Source organism: Podarcis pityusensis (assembly GCF_964106645.2).
Source record: "Podarcis pityusensis genome assembly, chromosome: 4".
Taxonomy (NCBI): domain Eukaryota; kingdom Metazoa; phylum Chordata; class Lepidosauria; order Squamata; family Lacertidae; genus Podarcis; species Podarcis pityusensis.
The window spans coordinates 94,604,219-94,621,538 of NC_138027.1; the positions used below are offsets into that span (position 1 = coordinate 94,604,219).

Below are 17,320 nucleotides of genomic sequence, written 5' to 3' on the forward strand. Positions count from 1 at the left end.
AGTCATTGTGACATCCAAAATGCCTGTGAGGGAGGGGTGTGTGGCATAAAGGGAGTATTTCTCCAGACATGCCTGGCTTTGTTGACTAGAAGTTCCAGAGATGGGGCAAAACATCCAATGTGGATTTGTTTCTGACATACCAGTATCCTCCTTGGGGATCACCATGGGGATAAAGCACATCACAGACCAGACAGATAAGTTCATTGACCTAGCAGGCTACAGTCTTTGCAGCAGTGTAAAGCTCTCACGTAATTGCTTTTTGCCGTTTTAATTTTGTTAGCTGCCCTCGTGCATTTCAATATAGGGTATAAATTAAGTAAGTAAATAAGCAAACAGCCACACACAGAAATGAAGACATAATGGCTGGAGAAAGAGGGGGAAAACCATGCAGAAGAAGCCTTTAAAAGAACAGGGAATGAAATTACAAATTTCAGTTGCATATAGTTGGCATAAAGAGAAGACAGGGAACTGTCCTGTGGGTAAAAATAACACCGATTCTGATCCAATACATCGCAGGCAGAGCCCTTTTTTCAAAAGTAAAAACCCAGCCTAATTGGTTTGCTGGGGAAGGGGGAACATGGGGGGGGGGGGAATCCAGTCTCCCATTCTATTCCTCAAGCAACTGACTGGTGGGATTTTAGCTTTTTACATGTGACTCCATGCAGTGTTTGGCTAGGAAGATTATGCTGATCCATGGCACAAAAAATAGCCGTTAAGAATGGATGAAACTGGAAGAAAGTCTGATGGCATGGCTGATGGGAAATTGGACGCTGATTAATCACTACGAAGGTTTGTTCGGTTTGGTGTATGGAGTTACTAAACAATGGATTAGTACGTCTGCATTTGCTCAGGAATGAAGGGACTGCCGTTACCTTGTTTTCTTCACAAAGTGCAGTCCTGGAGGGGAGTCATCCCTCAATTCTGTCCTGGAGCCAAACGTGAGACAAAATGTATCTAGAAGAGTATAAATACAGAAGGGGAGTAGGAGTGTAGGAGCCCGAGTAACAAGGGTGAAGGAATTGCTGGCTTTGTGAAAGTGTTACAAGGAGCGCCAAGCTTAGGCATGAGGCCTGTACGTGCCAAAACAAAAGGAACTTCCATGGGGAGCAACCGGTGTTCCATTCTGTGTCTGACACTGGAGACATCCAACAATGGGATGTGCATTCCGAATGAGGTAAGGACTACATGCTGGAACATTTGCCCTCCCAAAGACAGCTTCTGCTAAGGCAAAGCAGTCTATTTTGTAGTGCCTGGAAAACATGTCAGCTGCAGCCCAGGTGAAGTGACTGTAACGTGCAACCGTGTTGGTAGATGATATGCCTTGTATAGGCAACACATGCCTTGATTCACATTCTAGCGGTGGAACTGGGGGGGGGGGGGATCTCCTTACAGATGCAGGACAAAAAGACATCAACAGATTTTCATTTCGTCAGAAGGCAGTGGTGCCTCTAATACATGCCTTAAGTAGCCTGCGAACATTCAGTGTGTACCAGGTCTGCTCAGAGGGATGGGCTGGAGGACAAAGAGGGTGGAAGAAGCTCCTGAAACCTGTAGATGACATAATATGGATGTAATAAAGGTCTGGTAAGAATATTATTATGTCCTTAGAGCCGAGTTGCCAGATCTTGGCAGAACTGATGACAGGTTTGACACCTGTCTGCAAAGAATAGTTGGTTTGAGGCCTAGATTGGTGTCTTGTTGTAGGAAGAGAAGGAACGTCTTGTTGCTAGTGGACCTCTGGTCACTTTTCTCTTACAGCATCTGGTGAAGGCTGGGAAAAGCTAGGAGGGCCAGTCTGACAGAATATAGCTTGAGCCACGTGTGGAACTCAGGGATTTGGAAGAGTGAAAGAAGATGCTTCAAGAATCAGGAAGAGGTTAGGCCTGAGGCAAAGCACAGGTAACAAGGAGGATAAAGAACTTGCTGTGTCCTGGGGAAAAGCTGAGAAAAGACCAGCAACAGACTTGGGGTGGGGGGAGAGGTCACATGATTATGTCCCTTCCTGGGTGAATATGACATCATAACTTCTGCTGATGCCTCCAATACCAAAGCACAGAATCCAAAGTTATTTCTAACTGTGCTCTTCTCAAGGGCTAGGACAAGACCAGGTGCCACCCCTAACCAGCTGGTTGTATTGCAAAGAGTCAACCTCTGTACTGAAGTTTTCGATGCAAGGACTGAATGTGAAATGCCTTCAACGAGAATCTTCAAATGAATTCTACAACACAACAAGAGTGGATTTTAACACCCATTCTGAACAGTTTGCCAGGTCCTTACATAATGTCGTGAGAGCAGATTGGCTTGGATCCTGAGGTAAGGGAGTTAAAGAAAGTTTTCTGTCCCCTTCTCCCCTGCAGCCCCTCTTCCCACATTATTCGGGAGTGCCCTCCCATCCTCCCAAGAGACTCTTAAGGGTCATAGATGGCAGAAGTGGGAAGGAGAGGAGAAACATTCTTTCCGCTAACTTCTTTAGAATGACTTATTTTAGGATCCAAGCCAATGTCTATTCCCCCACCCCTTTAATCACAAACAGTCTTGTTTACCATGCGTTTTTCACTGCCATGTTCTTCTTTAAGAGCTTGTAGTTTAGCCTTCCACTCAGTGTCCTACGTAAGACAGAATAAAGTTAATTGTATTAACATACTCGTATTTCAGTTTATATGTGTGTGTGTGTGTGTCCACCAGAAAAGCAGCAAACTGGAGGTTAAACTAACCCCTTTCCAGCCCTATGAGAAGCATGGGGAGTGTTCACGCAACACACTTACACACTGCAGCCGACACACTAACTTGTTGCGACACATTTTGGAAAGCTCTGATCTAATATGTACAGGGTAATAACACTCTTTCCCACAAACTAGAAACAAGGCAACTGGAATGGAATTTGCGTTAAATTACCTGTTTTTCTAAAGCCTGCACTGCTTCCTGCTGATCTACAGCACTCTGGTGTTTCTCTTCTGGAAATTCATAGCTATCTTTTAATGTGCCCAAATTAGATTTCAGGTGATTGTTAGACTTCTGGACTTCTAATAGATGCTAAGAGCAAGAAGGGGGGGGGGGAGAGAGAAAATGATAAAAGGCTAAAATCCAAATATGTACTGTATTAGAGGATGGAAATTTGCAAACAACAACAGGCACACCAATCAGCAATTTCGCAGGTTGAGTGTACGTGTTCTGCCTTCTTTCCCCTGAAGACATAACTTGCATGATTCCTTCCTTGAATATTTAGGAATCCACCCACTACCATTTTTTGAACATTGATCCCAACCCAACCCTGTAAATTCAATGGCCTCTTAGAAAATAGTAATAATGCAAAAGAGCTGTTTGGTAGTGGCAGGGTAGAGAATAGAGGTAGCCCCTTGCTGTCCCTACATAACTGTGATGGGTGGCATTGCTATGTTAAGGTTTTATGTTCACAGTCTGGTCAAGCTGCATGAGTCAGAGGAAACATGCACATGTTTGCATAAAAGAGCCTCATGCAGCTAAGGATATGTATGGAAAACCTGGTTCCATGCAAGTTTGGTCTTTGGTTGGATCACAGCAAGTGTTTAAATGACATAGCAACATTTTGGTCCTTGGGACTGAAATTAGATTTATGAATATACCAAGGTTTTTATAAAGCTCTGCTCTTAGAAAATCCTAAGCATCTTTCCCCAAAAGCTCACGTCTTGAACTTTAAGCAAGTGATCAAGTCAAGACCCCTTGAAGGTGTGCGCAGGCCAACTGAAACCCCTTCTCAATTACTTACATTTTCTAATTCTGTATTCTTCGCAGTTAGCTCTTTAAATTCCTTCATAAACATCTCTTTCATCTTCTCTAGTTCACTGGCCAGTTTGTCTTTTTCTTCTTCTTTCCATTTGTGAAATAACTGCCGAATCTCCTCCTCCTTGGATCTGTGTTCGTCATACTCCTGAAATTGCTTTAAAATGTTATTCTGAGAATTCTCTCATGGATACAACAAACCGAACAGTTCCAAGCAACACACAGGTCCTAGGCTGAGAAATTTTGAGTTTCATTCTTTTACTTTTTATGGTTGGCTTTACTTTATACATTTGTATCCTGCTTTTCTTCTATCAGGGAACTCAAGGCAGCGTCCACAGGGGTTCCTTCTTAGCTTCAACAAGGTGGCAGAATCACATGCCCTCTGTTTGCTCATCCAAGTGAGAATCAGCAGCTTTAGAAAGGTTACTGACTCCTGATAGTATCTCTCTTCTAAAATATCTCTGACTCACAAGAGTTTCACTTAACACTGAAAAATAATGGATCTTTTCAGAAAACATGGCCAGCTTGCTAGCACAACAAGGCATTGGTTATTGCTGCTTCTATTTAAACTTCCTGAGCATCCTCCTTGTCCCATCACGGATGACCCAGACATTTGTCTTCTGCCCTGCTGCTTCCAATTTTAACAAACCCTCTTGCTTCTGCCTTCATCCCAGTCCTAATTAATTCATTTTGCCTCAGCTTGTACTCAGCTTTGAGATTTCTTGGCCTCTGACTGCTTTTGCTGCTTCATCCCTCTGGCTTATCACTTGCCGCACTTTGACTATTGCTCCACCTGCAAGGGACAGGGATCTCAAACCAGAGATTCTAGCAGAGTGTCTCACTTTCTGGCCAGCTGTGAAGATTTGACAGAGCAGGGAGTAGTTGGCTAGCTCTGTTAGCTCTATGATAGGCTGTAGCGCCACCCACTGCAGACGACCAGATTCTGTTTTGCCTCAAGTGGCGAAATGGGATGTAACCACCCCTGACCTCAGGATTCCAGAATTTACAGCTGTTAGTTTTGAGGGAAGGCAGGCAAGGACCCACAGCCCAGGTGGGGCTCGCTAGCTCGGGGAGGAGGTGGGTGATTCCTCAAGCTGGAATAGGCTCAGGTGAGGATCACATGTCTCTTCAAGCCCAGAAGGAATAACAGGAAAGCCCATCCTGTCCTGGCCAGATTCTGGTCCTACAGTTCCCAGTTCAACAGAAATCAAGTGGCACAAGAGGTTTGCAGGTTTCCTCCTAGTCCTAGAAAACTGATTTTCACCTGGATCCTCAGTCTGAGAAAACATGCTGCTCAAACACAAACTTCCTGTCCCTACTCACTCAGACTTCCTGTCCCTACTTACCCAGATGCTTGCCTGCTTTTGTCTAGACCAGTGCTTCCCAAACTTGGATCTCTAGCTGTTTTTGGACTAAGGTTACTATCATCCCCGACCACTGGTCCTGCTAGCCACAGATGATGGGAGCTGTAGTCCAAAAACAGTTTGAAAGCCAAGCTTGGGAAACACTGATCTAGACCTCCATGCATTTATGGATCAAAATAATCTCTGTTCCCAAAGCGACTCAAGACTACCTGTAAAGATTATCCATGCCTGATGCACTGAATAGGCAATGAATGTTGCGTGGCAGAGGAATATGGCCATTTGAACATTTACAGTCCTATTTTCTCTGTTACTCAATGGGATTAAACCATGTTTGTGTCTCTTCAGGATCACATCCATAATGCATTACTTGGGATACCACTCAACAGCATTTAGAGTACTGACGCAGAGTATGCCCTACCTTAGACAACTTGACCATGTGAGCGTGTTGCTCAGCTTCTAACTGAGACCTGGTGAGCTGTAACTGCTCCTTCAGCTTGTTGATCTCCTCCTGTAATTGACCCGTCTGCACTTTTTGCTTCTGATCTATTAAAAGAAATACATATTTGGTGATAACATGGGGGGGTTTTTCTTATTATTTTGGGCAACACAGCTCTTCCTACAGAGGCACTTCAGGAATGCATTTCCAAATTTTATTCTGCAAACCGTGATGCCAGGTGTATTCTGCCTCAGAGCAGTATCAGCCAAAGGCGACAAGAAGGAGCTCTGTGAGCTACTTTGAGAGTCTAAGTTCTACTGAAATGTTTTGTTCAAAACATTCCCAAAACAGTGGCCTGGTGGAGTGGATAGAGATCCTGGGTTCTGAGCAAGAGCCAGACCTACTAAGGAAGTGCTGACCTGGGTCTTGGGTCAGGATTCCTTGACAGTGATTTTTTTAAAGCATGTCAAACGGACAAATATCCAGATGTGAACCTGTTACATTTCCACCTAAAGGTAAAGGTAAAGGGACCCCTGACCATTAGGTCCAGTCGTGACCGACTCTGGGGTTGCGGCGCTCATCTCGCTTTATTGGCCGAGGGAGCCGGCGTATAGCTTCCGGGTCATGTGGCCAGCATGACTAAGCTGCTTCTGGTGAACCAGAGCAGTGCACGGAAACACTGTTTACCTTCCCGCCGGAGTGGTACCTATTTATCTACTTGCACTTTGACGTGCTTTCGAACTGCTAGGTTGGCAGGAGCAGGGACCGAGCAACGGGAGCTCACCCCGTTGCGGGGATTCGAACCGCCGACCTTCTGATCAGCAAGTCCTAGGCTCTGTGGTTTAACCCGCAGTGCCACCCGTGTCCTATACCTAGATTTGCATTTATTAAATGTGAAAAAAAGAATAAAGGAATTCTCAGTTTACTTTAATAGTTTCATTAAGTTGCCCAATTAGTCATGAACAAATTTTACTGATGTCAGTGAAACAGCTAACTAAAATCCCATTGCTTTTAGTGGGAGTTACTTATGATTAACTATAGCTGGATTGGAGCTATATCTCAAAATCACTCTTGTTCTTTTTTTTTTTTAAATGATTTTTATTAAGATTTCAGTAAAAGATTAAACAGAAAAACATAGAAAAGAAGTACACAAGTACACAATACATAATCCAAAGAAGAATAAAAAACACAAAAAACAAAAAACAAAAATAATAAAAAAAGAAGACAAAACAATTAAAAACAATATCACTATTTCATTTCCGTTTTTAAATTTACTTATTTTCTGGACCTCCTCATACCTCCCTCTTTTGTATTCCAGTCCAAATTGTTTGTCCAGCAATTTCTTTTCCACTTTTTTAATCCCAATCTTTAATCTTAATATAATATAGCATTAAAATTTTACCTCTTAAATATCAAATTTCCATTTCCTTCAATTTCTTTAATCCTAATCTTTAATCTTAGTCTATCTATAATCACTCTTGTTCTTTGAGTGGCACTGCTGTTTCTTGTTTGCTTTTTCACCCAGGGGAAAAAAATGAATTACACTGCCCATTATGAGATTTCCTCTCCTGCTTCATAACTCACCAGAGTGTGGTTCCTTTGCGTGGCGACGTTGCAAATGACTGTGCAGGAAGGAATAGTTCATAAAAGCTTTGTCACAAAATTGACACTGTAAAATAAATGTAGTTTTGTTTAAACAACAACAGAAATCCACCTATACAACTATGGTAAGAAATTAGGTCTGTATATTTCAGTGCTAGTCCAGGGCCCATTCTCAACGTGGGTTTGTATTCTTGAGAAAATGTGTAAAGCACTTAAATGGACTTAGCAGTAACAGACAAAACACACAAATCAATCATCAAATACCTCTGTTATTTTACTCATTTCTCAATACATAGTTTCAAAGGTGACAAAGTACCTGGTCCAAAAATACACAAGCTACTGGAAGCACTAATGGTGCTCATGCTGCATTTGCCAACTAGACATGTTTTATATTAAGAGGTGCATTTTATATTAAGATCCCTGCATGTGGGATACCTAAGGGGAGACGTTCCACCCGGCAAATTGGCACTCTGCATGAAAAATCATTGGAGAGACTATCAAGAACAGCAGTAATGTTCAGGATGTGGGGGTGGAGAAGCATAAATCAAAACCCATACCTTCTTGTGCTGAACAACTGATCAGCACTATCACATGTGCAGTCCTGGCTGCTAGATGAGGGACAGGCACAAAACTCTAACTGGATCGTGAATGGGTTTGATCCTGCTATCAGTTATGCATATGCTAGCATCACCAGTCTCTGGGCCTTATACTCCAGCAACTAGGCACAAGATTACAGCTTTGGAGAAGAATCACGTACCTTTATCCATTTGTTTATTGCTTTTATCTCTCACCTTTTTCTTCAGTTAGCTCAAGGAGGGGCACATTGGTTCTGCCTCTCCACATTTAATCCCCACAAAAACCCTATGAGGTAGGCTAGGCTGAAAAGCAGGGACTGGCCCAAGGCCACACAATGAACTTCATGGCTGAGTGAGGATTCGAACTCAGGTCTCCTAAGTCCTAGTTCAAGACTCTATCCAACACTCTGGCCTGAACCTAACAGTTGCACCGGTAAATACATGTTTAGGATGTGCCTGTTTCTGGACTAAACCATCATATTATTCCAGTGTTACAGGAACAGGCACCAGTAAGAATATTTGGATCAGAGTGCCAATGTGTAAACAACTACTTACACTAGATCATTCTTGCAACCTGATCTTATGTATCATATGGGAGGCAGGTTTCCTCCCCCCCATTAACCCCCCCAAAAAATCACCTTTTCAAAAATTGTGCCAGCGATTGAGGAAAAACAGTGTCACTACTATCGCTACTAGAATGTGAAACAAAATGAAGGCAGCGGCTGCTATCCCAAAGCTAGGACATCTAATAAAGGTAAAAGGTAAAGGACCCTTGGACGGTTCAGTCCAGTCAAAGGCAACTATGGGGTTGCAGCACTCATCTCGCTTTCATGCAGAGGGAGCTGGCGTTTGTCCACAGACAGCTTTTCGGGTCATGTGGCCAGCATGACTAAACCAATTCTGGCGCAACAGAACACCGTGACAGAAACCAGAGCACACGGAAACGCCGTTTACCTCCCCGCCGCAGTGGTACCTATTTATCTACTTGCACTGGTATGCTTTCGAACTGTTAGGCTGGCAGGAGCTAGGACAGAGCAACGGGAGCTCACCCCGTCGCGGGGATTCGAAGCGCCAAACTTTTGATCAGCAAGTCCAAGAGGCTCATTGGTTTAGACCACAGTGCCACCTGCATCCAACATCTAGTAAAGGACATCTAGGACTTTTGCTACTTAGGGGCAGGTGGACATAACACCAGAGCAGATTTTGCTGGTGCAAAAAGGAGATTATTTTGCTTCTGATTTGCAGACACATGGTCTCAAAATCTGTTGCTCTTTTAATGCACTTCAAACTTGCACATCTTCTTCAGTAACATTCTACTATACATTTAGGAGGATCAGCTCATATGATGTGAAATGTGTGTAATGGCTCAGCAGATTCAGAACCAGATTCTTGTTGCTGAATTCCCAATCCCCATCAACTATTTAAAATCCTGCAACTGATAGCTGCTATGTGATTAAATATAAATTCCTTGAAAGAACTACTAAGGGTATAAATAATTAAGTTACATTTTTGTTGGATAAATGCAAGAACATGCCAAGCTTGGATAGTCAAGGACTGAGTGCCAGGGAAATGCCAGCAAGCCACAGATATCTTCTGCTGAAACATATTAGGATTTAATGTATTAAATCAGCTGTGAAATATCTTTATCCAAACAAACACTCATGTTGAAATGTTGCCAATTCCATGTAGCGGTTGCATGCTTCACCCTTCATTCAATTACTTTAGCTCATGGTACATTAGTGTTTTATGCTTATTGGGGATAGGTCTTGCATGGAGCTACTGAAAGGACCTTATTCATAAATAAACATCGATTACCGGTATATGTAACTGCAAGGCTTTCCCACACAGTGAAAAGGGATATTGTTTGGAGCTGGGCTCCTTAAAGCAACTTCATTTCAACATTAGCCCCATTCACTTCTTGTCCTATTCTCAATGGATACAGTGAAAACTACCAACACAAGTCGTGTAAAGTGACAACATTTAATGTTTATGGCTCAAAATGATGTGAAACTGAAAAAGTTACTGCACTGTTTGGGAGCCTTAAAGAAGAGGCAGGGCACCTCTTCCAACTCTTGATTCTACGTTCACAATTTCTATGGATACTTTATAACCCGAGCTCTCAGACGTACCACAACATACCGAACCTATGCTAATACAGAGTCCTAAAACATGATTATCCTGAGTTCTGAAAACCTAAAAAAGACATAGCAGTAATGCCACTTTTAGGCTAGTCTTATTGTTATTCACCAAGGATTGTCTAGGGAGCAGAACTCTATTAGCTCTCTGTATTTAGTTTAACATGGGAGTCTGTGTAACCCATCTAAGGTAATGATAATCAATTGTTGGGGTTCAGAATAACATTGTTGGCATCCATCTGTCTCAGAACACAATGGAAGAGTGCACCTTCGGGGATTGAGTTTAACTGGTGGAGCGCCTGATACACAATGTGGCACTTGTAGCAACAAAATCAGACTTTCATGTAATAGAAGTCCCCCTGCAATAAAACATGTCTCTCCTGTATCATTCTTCCACTGTCTCCTGAGATATATGGATGCCATGTGTTGTCTGGGCAGCCCAGGACCTTCATATACAATGCCCAGGCTTGCACCGCTGAGAAGTCATTTCAGTGCTGCAAATGATTCTTCTCTAGCAATCACTCATAGCAAAGTAAGATTGGAAACCCAGCCAGGTGGGCGGGGTATAAATATTACTACTATAATTATTATTATGGATACACTACCAAGATCTAAGATAGATTTAGATTTTGCAATTGAAGATAATCAAAGACGGCTTTGCTGCTGAGATCTGCGATAAGCCTAGATCTTGCGATCTCAGATAAATCTAGCCGTTTGGTGCTTTTCGTTTTTCCTACCTGATCTTTGAAAAACTTAAGTTTGCAATTTTGATTTAAATCTAGCATTTTTGCACTTTTCGTTTTTCCTAGCTGTTTTAAAAAAAAACCTTAAGTTTGCAATTTTGGGATGGGGTGTGCGTGCAATTTTGGTGTGTGTGTGTGTGTAAGCAGTTTAGCCTTGCCTAAGGACCGAGAACTCCCAGAAGTGCAAGCTGGATTTCTAAGGGGCAGAGGGACCAGAGACCAATTTGCAGACATGTGCTAGATTATGGAGAAAGCTAGAGAGTTCCAGAAAAACATCTACTTCTGCTTCAATGACTACGCAAAAGCCTTTGACTGTGTCAACCAAAGCAAACTATGGCAAGTTCTTAAAGAAATGGGAGTGCCTGATCACCTCATCTGTCTCCTGAGAAATCTCTATGTGGGACAAGAAGCTACAGTTAGAACTGGATATGGAACAACTAATTGGTTCAAAATTGGGAAAGGAGTAAGACAAGGCTGTATATTGTCTCCCTGCTTATTTAACTTATATGCAGAATTCATCATGAGAAAGGCTGGACTGGATGAATCCCAAACCGGAATTATGATTGCCGGAAGAAATATCAACAACCTCAGATATGCAGATGACACAACTTTGATGGCGGAAAGTGAGGAGGAATTAAAGAACCACTTAATGAGGGTGAAAGAGGAGAGCACAAAATATGGTCTGAAGCTCAACAACAACAAAACTAAGATCGTGGCCACTGGTCCCATCACCTCCTGGCAAATAGAAGGGGAAGAAATGGAGGCAGTGAGAGATTTTACTTTCTTGGGCTCCATGTTCACTGCAGATGGTGAACAGCAGTCATAAAATTAAAAGACGCCTGCTTCTTGAAAGAAAAGTGATGACAAACCTAGACAGCATCTTAAAAAGCAGAGACATCACCTTGCCGACAAAGGCCCGTATAGTTAAAGCTATGGTTTTCCCAGTAGTGATGTATGGAAGTGAGAGCTGGACCACAAAGAAGGCTGATCGCCGAGGAATTGGTGCTTTTGAATTATGGTGCTGGAGGAGACTCTTGAGAGTCCCATGGACTGCAAGAAGATCAAACCTATCCATTCCTAAGGAAATCAGCCCTGAGTGCTCACTGGAAGGACAGATCGTGAAGCTGAGGCTCCAATACTTTGGCCACCTCATGAGAAGAGAAGACTCCTTGGAAAAGACCCTGATGTTGGGAAAGATGGAGGGCACAAGGAGAAGGGGACGGCAGAGGACGAGATGGTTGGACAGTGTTCTCAAAGCTACTAACATGAGTTTGACCAAACTGCGGGAGACAGCGGAAGAAGACAGGAGTGCCCGGTGTGCTTTGGTCCATGGGGTCACGAAGAGTCGAACACAACTAAACGACTAAACAACAACAACAAGAAGACCTTCCCAAGTTGATGAACCCTCACTTCCCTCTATGGCACACGCAGAAGCTGCCTTCTTGACTGTTAGACCCACTATTGGTCTCGTCTGCTCAATCCTCCGGAGCCTGTCTTTGCATGCAGTGGAAGGACGAGATGGTTGGACAAGCTACTAACATGAGTTTGACCACACTGCGGGAGACAGCAGTGCCTGGCATGCTCTGGTCCATGAGGTCACGAAGAGTCGGACACGACTAAACAACAAAAGGGCGCATGGCGGGTTGGCCACCGGCCCTGGGGCACCTTGCCAGGAGCCAAGTGCAGATAAACTGGTGCACCCTCTCCTCCTACCCTCCACTGTCCCCCACACCCACCCATGCGCCCACCTGGTGGCAGGCGGCGCCAGCCTGGAGCATCATCTGCTGGGTGCCGATGATCTTCTTCCGCCTCTTGCACTCCTCCCGGAGCAGCCGGGCCTCCTGGGCTCCCCGGGCCACGTCCTTGGCCAGCAGGTCCCGGTGGGCGTCGGCGGCCCTGAGCAGCTCCTGGGTGGCGCGGAGCTGGGCGCCCAGGTAGTCCTGGCAGTGCAGCAGGTACTCGAGGCTCAGCTGCGCCAGGCGGAGGAGCCTCAGCAGCAGCGCGTCGGCGGGCGCCTGGCACCGCGGGCAGCGCTCCCGGCCGGCGTCGCAGAAGGCCACGTGCGCCAGGTGCTCCTGCAGCGCCGCCACGTCCACCTCGGCCGCCACCCGCTCCACGTCCACGGCGCTCAGGCGCCGCCAGTCCGGGGGATCCAGCCGCGGGCGGAACTGGAAGGCGGGGACCGACGGGGCCGGGGAAGCCATGCTCGAGAACAGCAGCGCGCTAGGGCTGAGGGGGGAGGAGGAGGCCCGTTAGTCGGCAGTGGGGCCCGGCCGCCCTCCCCCGGGGTTGCCTCGCATCCCCCGCCCGGCCCCGCAGTGAGGGGAAGGCGGGAAGGAGCCTCCTGCGCGTCCCGGCGGATCTAGGCCCAGCGGCCGCCCGGCGCTTCTGGCGGCGCGTCGCGCGCGTTGCTATGGGAACGGGGCCTGGTCGACCACGGCCCGCCTAGGCTCCTTGGAGGAGATGTGAGGCGGCCGCGAGCCCTCGAATGAGGATGGAGGGCGCCCAGGGTCATCTAGTCCACCCCCCGCACACAACACACGCCACACATGCACACACCCCACACACCCAAACAAGCCCCCCCCCGGGAAGTTCTCTCGCCGCCTGTCCAGTTCGAAACCGGACCCTGCAAACATGCTGCAAGCTAGAAGGTAACTAGCCGGCCAGATTCTCCCTCCTTTTATATACTGTACAGTGAGTATATATTTAATTTTTATTGCATTTTCTGTTTTAAAATTTAAAGTACTCATTTTTACATCCTTAAAATATCCATGACTCCCCTTCTCTTTCCATGGTTCATTTTACATATCTTATATCCTTGCATATTTTACAAAAAACAGTGCTTTTTTAAAATATATATATAAATGTTTAGGGGTACTCTCATTTTGACTCAAGAAAGTCACTATTTTATAGTTCAAACCGGGAATAATAAATACAGTAAATGGACAAAAGTACAAGGATTCACAAAATGTTTAGGGGCATGCATACCCCTTCACTGACCAAAACTATACCAGTCTGTTTTCCATTATTACATCCATCAAAACTTATTTACACTGTTGAATTTATCTTAACGCTGCCAGCGTTTTCAGCTGTACACAATAATTTCCTATATATTCAATAAAGGTTTTCCAATCTTCTCTAAACGTATTATTGATTATTATCTCCCTCCTGGCTCTACACAGCCTGCAAAATAGCTGTGCCCTTTTAAAATGTGGCTCTTTTTTGTGGGGGGGTTACTGGGTGGTTGTTTTTATTTTGATTATATATATTGTGGTTTTTATGTTGATCTTTTCTGTGAACCGCCCCAAGACCTCCGGGTATAGGGTGGTATATAAATTCAATTAATAACAATAATCTATTGAGTTTAGTTAGATTTACTTCTAAATAGATATAGAGAGGATTGCACTGTTAAGTCCCCTGTCGTCGTCTCCCGCCCCCCAGTGAATTTTAGCACCCTGAGGAGTCAAGTGTGGGTTTCCTGCACGGCACTACGCTTGCCTTCAATTACAATCTCACTAATTAATGGAGAAGGGATTTTAATCTGCAGATTTATATGCAAGTTAATTAAGCCACCAGTTATACAGATTAAAGCTGGCAGTCTTAATCAATGCAGACATAACTTTAAGATGCACAGATCGATTACACAGCTTCCCAGTGTGGGAAATAAAGTTGCAAAACTAAGCAAATTGCTTGGGAATTCGTATTGAAGACATTGGGATTTGTTTCTAATGCGGGCTAAAATTGAAATGCTGCACGCCTGTGCAAACTTTATTCCTTGCAACTGGGAGGTGGGATGTTTAGCTAGGCTGAAAAAGAAATGTGTTCCTGGAATTGGGCGTGTTAAGTGCATTTTAATTTTTGCAACAAACTTCTGGCCACCTTCAAAAGAAGACAGCAGCGGGGCAGAGGAAGGGAGAGCCAGGTCTCAAGGGCCAAAGTGAAGAAGCCCCATCTCCCTTTTCCCTGCTTGGCCTGCCCCTGCTGCAAAGAAAGGAGCTTTACAACGAGGCTCTGGGATGTGTAGTTGCGCAAGGAATCATGGGACTATAGAACTGTAGAGTTGGAATGGATACGAGGGTCATCTAGTCCAACCCCCCATGCTCTACCGACTGAGCTATCCCAGCATAAGAGTGTTGGTGGGGGGAAATTTAAAACATATATGTAATCGAAATCAGAAATATATATATATAATTTTTATTAAATTTTCTGTCATACAATTTAAAATACTCATTTTACATCCTTCACATATCATCGACTTACTTCCTTCTCTTTCCATGGTTCATTTTATATATCATAAATACCTGCATATTTTACAAAAACTATACCATTCAGTATTCCCTTATTGCATCCATCAAAACTTAATTACACTGTTGAATTTATTTTAATGCCGCCAGTGTTTTCAGCTGTACACAATTATTTTCCATATATTCAATAAACTTTTTCGAATCTTCTTTAAATGTATGTTCTTCTTGTTCTCTTATTCTATATGTTAAGTCTACAAGTTGTGCATATTCCGTCAACTTGAGTTGCCAATCTTCTTTGGTTGGGACCTCGCTCCTTTTCCATTTTGGGGCCAATAAAACATGGGCCGCAGTGGTAGCATGCATAAATAACCTTTTTTATGAAATCGAAAATCTGCTGCTGCTCCTTTCCAGCAGTAGTAACTGGTGCTATCCCAGCAGTCACTCAGCTCCACAGCAAGAGCTCAGAGACATGCATGCACTATTGCTAAGCAGCCACAACAACACCCCCTCCTCTTAGCTTGTGCCCAGGCAGTGTCCTTCAATCTCCGCTTGCTGAATCATGCCTCCTTCAGTAAAAGACGGTGGGTGGGTTGCATTGCAGCCTCGCTTGCACAGCCTCCACCCCCTGCTTGTCCCCAAGGGGATTGGATTCTCCCTCTCTTCTTTGCATGCACCCCAACCCAACTGGCTGCTTCTCTGGACTCATTTCTCTTTCCCGCCTCTTTTCTTCGCCAAGGCTAATCCCATTATCTGCAAGAGGGAAGAAACATGGAGATGAGAGGGTTGCTTGGAATTGTCAGCAGTGTGGCTGAGTGGCCCTGCTGGCAAGAGGATCTCAATGCAGAACAATAACAAACGTATCCTCATCACAAGCAAATGCAGGAGAATCCCCGGCCGGAAGTGCAGGATCCGACTGCTAATGTGGTAAAAGCAATTAGAATCATAGAATTGTAGAGTTGGAAGAGACTGCGAGGGTCAACGAGTCCAACCCCCGCACTGCAGGATCTCAACTAAGCATCCATGACAGATGGCCATATAACCTCTGCTTTAAAACCTCCAAGGAAGGAGAGCCCACCGCCTTCCAAGAGAGTTTGTTCCATTGTCAAAGACCTCTTACTCTCAGAAAGTTCTTCCTGATGTTTAGTCTCTTTTCTTGTAACTTGAAACTATTAGTTCAGGTCCTGCCCACCAGAGCAGGAAAAAACAAGATTGATCCATCCTCCATCTTAAGCCCTTTATATATGTACAGTAGCTTTCATATACCGTATTTTTCTGTATATTGGACACCCCCATGTATAGGACGCCCCCTATTTTGGGGGACTTCAAATGAAGAAAAATGGGGGGAAATCACCCTGACTTGTTGAAAAAAATATTGGGGGGGAGGAGGATTACCCAGAGGCTAACAGCCATGCGCGTCTAAGAGGCTGCCTATCAGCTGTTCCCTCGCTGGCAGTCGCTGAGCTGGGGGGGGGGGAAGAGTGGTGAAATTTTTTTTTCAATTACTTTTAGCACTTTTCGCCTTTCCCACGGGGCCTCCATATTCTGCTTGCCTCCTCCCACTCTGCCCGCCCTACAGCTAGGAAGGAGGCTGTAGGCAGTCCGTTTTTGCCGTGCGGTGTCTTCGCGCGGCTCCATTTGTGCATGGGCGGCGCAATGTTACACAGGAGGAGTGCAAGGCGCAATGTTTCACTCAAGTTAAAGGCGCAATCACCGCACTCCTCCTGTGTAACGTTGCGCTGCCCGCGCACAAGTGGAGCCGCACGAAGACTCCGCATGGCAAAAATGGACTGCCTACAGCCTCCCTCCTAGCTGTAGGGCGGGCAGAGTGAGAGGAGGCAAGCAGACTACGGAGGCCCCACGGCTCGCCACTGCCAGAAACTGTGATTGCTAGAGCAAGTACCATATTTATTTATATATTTAATTGCTATATTCCATGGATAAGACGCCCCACATTTTTCAACCTAAAAAATTGGGTAAAAAAACCTTGTCTTACAGGTGAAAAAATACGGTACATCTCCTCTGAGTCCTCTTTTCCAGCGTATACATACCCAACTCCCTCGGCTGTTCCTCATCAGGCTTGGTTTCCAGACCCTATATCATCTTGGTCACCCTTCTCTGCACACATTCCAGCTTGTCAACATCCCTCTTAAATTGTGATGCCCAGAGCTGGACACATTATTCCAGGTGTGGTCTCTGACCAAGGCAGAATAGAGCAGGTTTATTGCTTCCCTTGATCTGGACACTATACTTCTGTTGATGCAGCCTAGCATAGCATTAGCTTTTTTTTGCTACCGCATCATACTGTTGACTCATATTAAGCTTGTGGTCTGCTATGACTCCTAGATCCTTTTCACATGGACTACTGGCAAAAGGATCTAGAGTTCCATGTGTATCAGCCGGAGCAACGCTGGACCCAAAGGCTGCAATTCTATGCACAGTTCTGAGTGCTTTCTTTCCCATTA

General features: G+C 44.8%; 2 protein-coding genes and 1 long non-coding RNA gene across 8 annotated transcripts in view; 2 read left to right on the top strand and 1 right to left on the bottom strand.

Moving 5' to 3' along the window:
* The window catches only part of DZIP1 (DAZ interacting zinc finger protein 1), a 37,945-nt gene extending 24,972 nt beyond the window's left edge, over nucleotides 1-12,973 (bottom strand). For 2 of the 4 annotated variants that reach the window (XM_081003006.1, XM_081003005.1), the window contains exons 1-6: nucleotides 12,363-12,973; nucleotides 7,144-7,228; nucleotides 5,542-5,666; nucleotides 3,746-3,907; nucleotides 2,896-3,033; nucleotides 2,544-2,606 (exon numbers count right to left, since the gene is read on the bottom strand). In XM_081003006.1, the coding sequence (XP_080859132.1) occupies nucleotides 2,544-2,606; nucleotides 2,896-3,033; nucleotides 3,746-3,907; nucleotides 5,542-5,666; nucleotides 7,144-7,228; nucleotides 12,363-12,818 (1,029 nt within the window). In that variant the 5' untranslated portion in view covers nucleotides 12,819-12,973. The remainder of the gene's footprint in view (nucleotides 1-2,543; nucleotides 2,607-2,895; nucleotides 3,034-3,745; nucleotides 3,908-5,541; nucleotides 5,667-7,143; nucleotides 7,229-12,362) is intronic. The other 2 variants (XM_081003008.1, XM_081003007.1) reach the window with 1 other exon arrangement.
* On the top strand, nucleotides 2-2,639 carry LOC308475893. Of its 2 annotated transcripts, none has more exons than XR_013985493.1 (2): nucleotides 2-789; nucleotides 1,759-2,639. It is a non-coding gene; the product is annotated as an uncharacterized lncRNA (long non-coding RNA). The 2 variants fall into 2 exon arrangements; XR_013985494.1 differs by lacking the exon at nucleotides 2-789 and adding an exon at nucleotides 873-1,277.
* A 120-nt stretch (nucleotides 12,974-13,093) lies between the features above and the next one.
* The window catches only part of DNAJC3 (DnaJ heat shock protein family (Hsp40) member C3), a 46,137-nt gene continuing 41,910 nt past the window's right edge, over nucleotides 13,094-17,320 (top strand). The window contains exon 1 of one of the 2 annotated variants that reach the window (XM_081003124.1): nucleotides 13,094-13,265. In XM_081003124.1, the coding sequence (XP_080859250.1) occupies nucleotides 13,103-13,265 (163 nt within the window). In that variant the 5' untranslated portion in view covers nucleotides 13,094-13,102. Of the gene's footprint in view, nucleotides 13,309-17,320 lie in introns of both variants that reach the window. The other variant, XM_081003126.1, reaches the window with a different exon arrangement.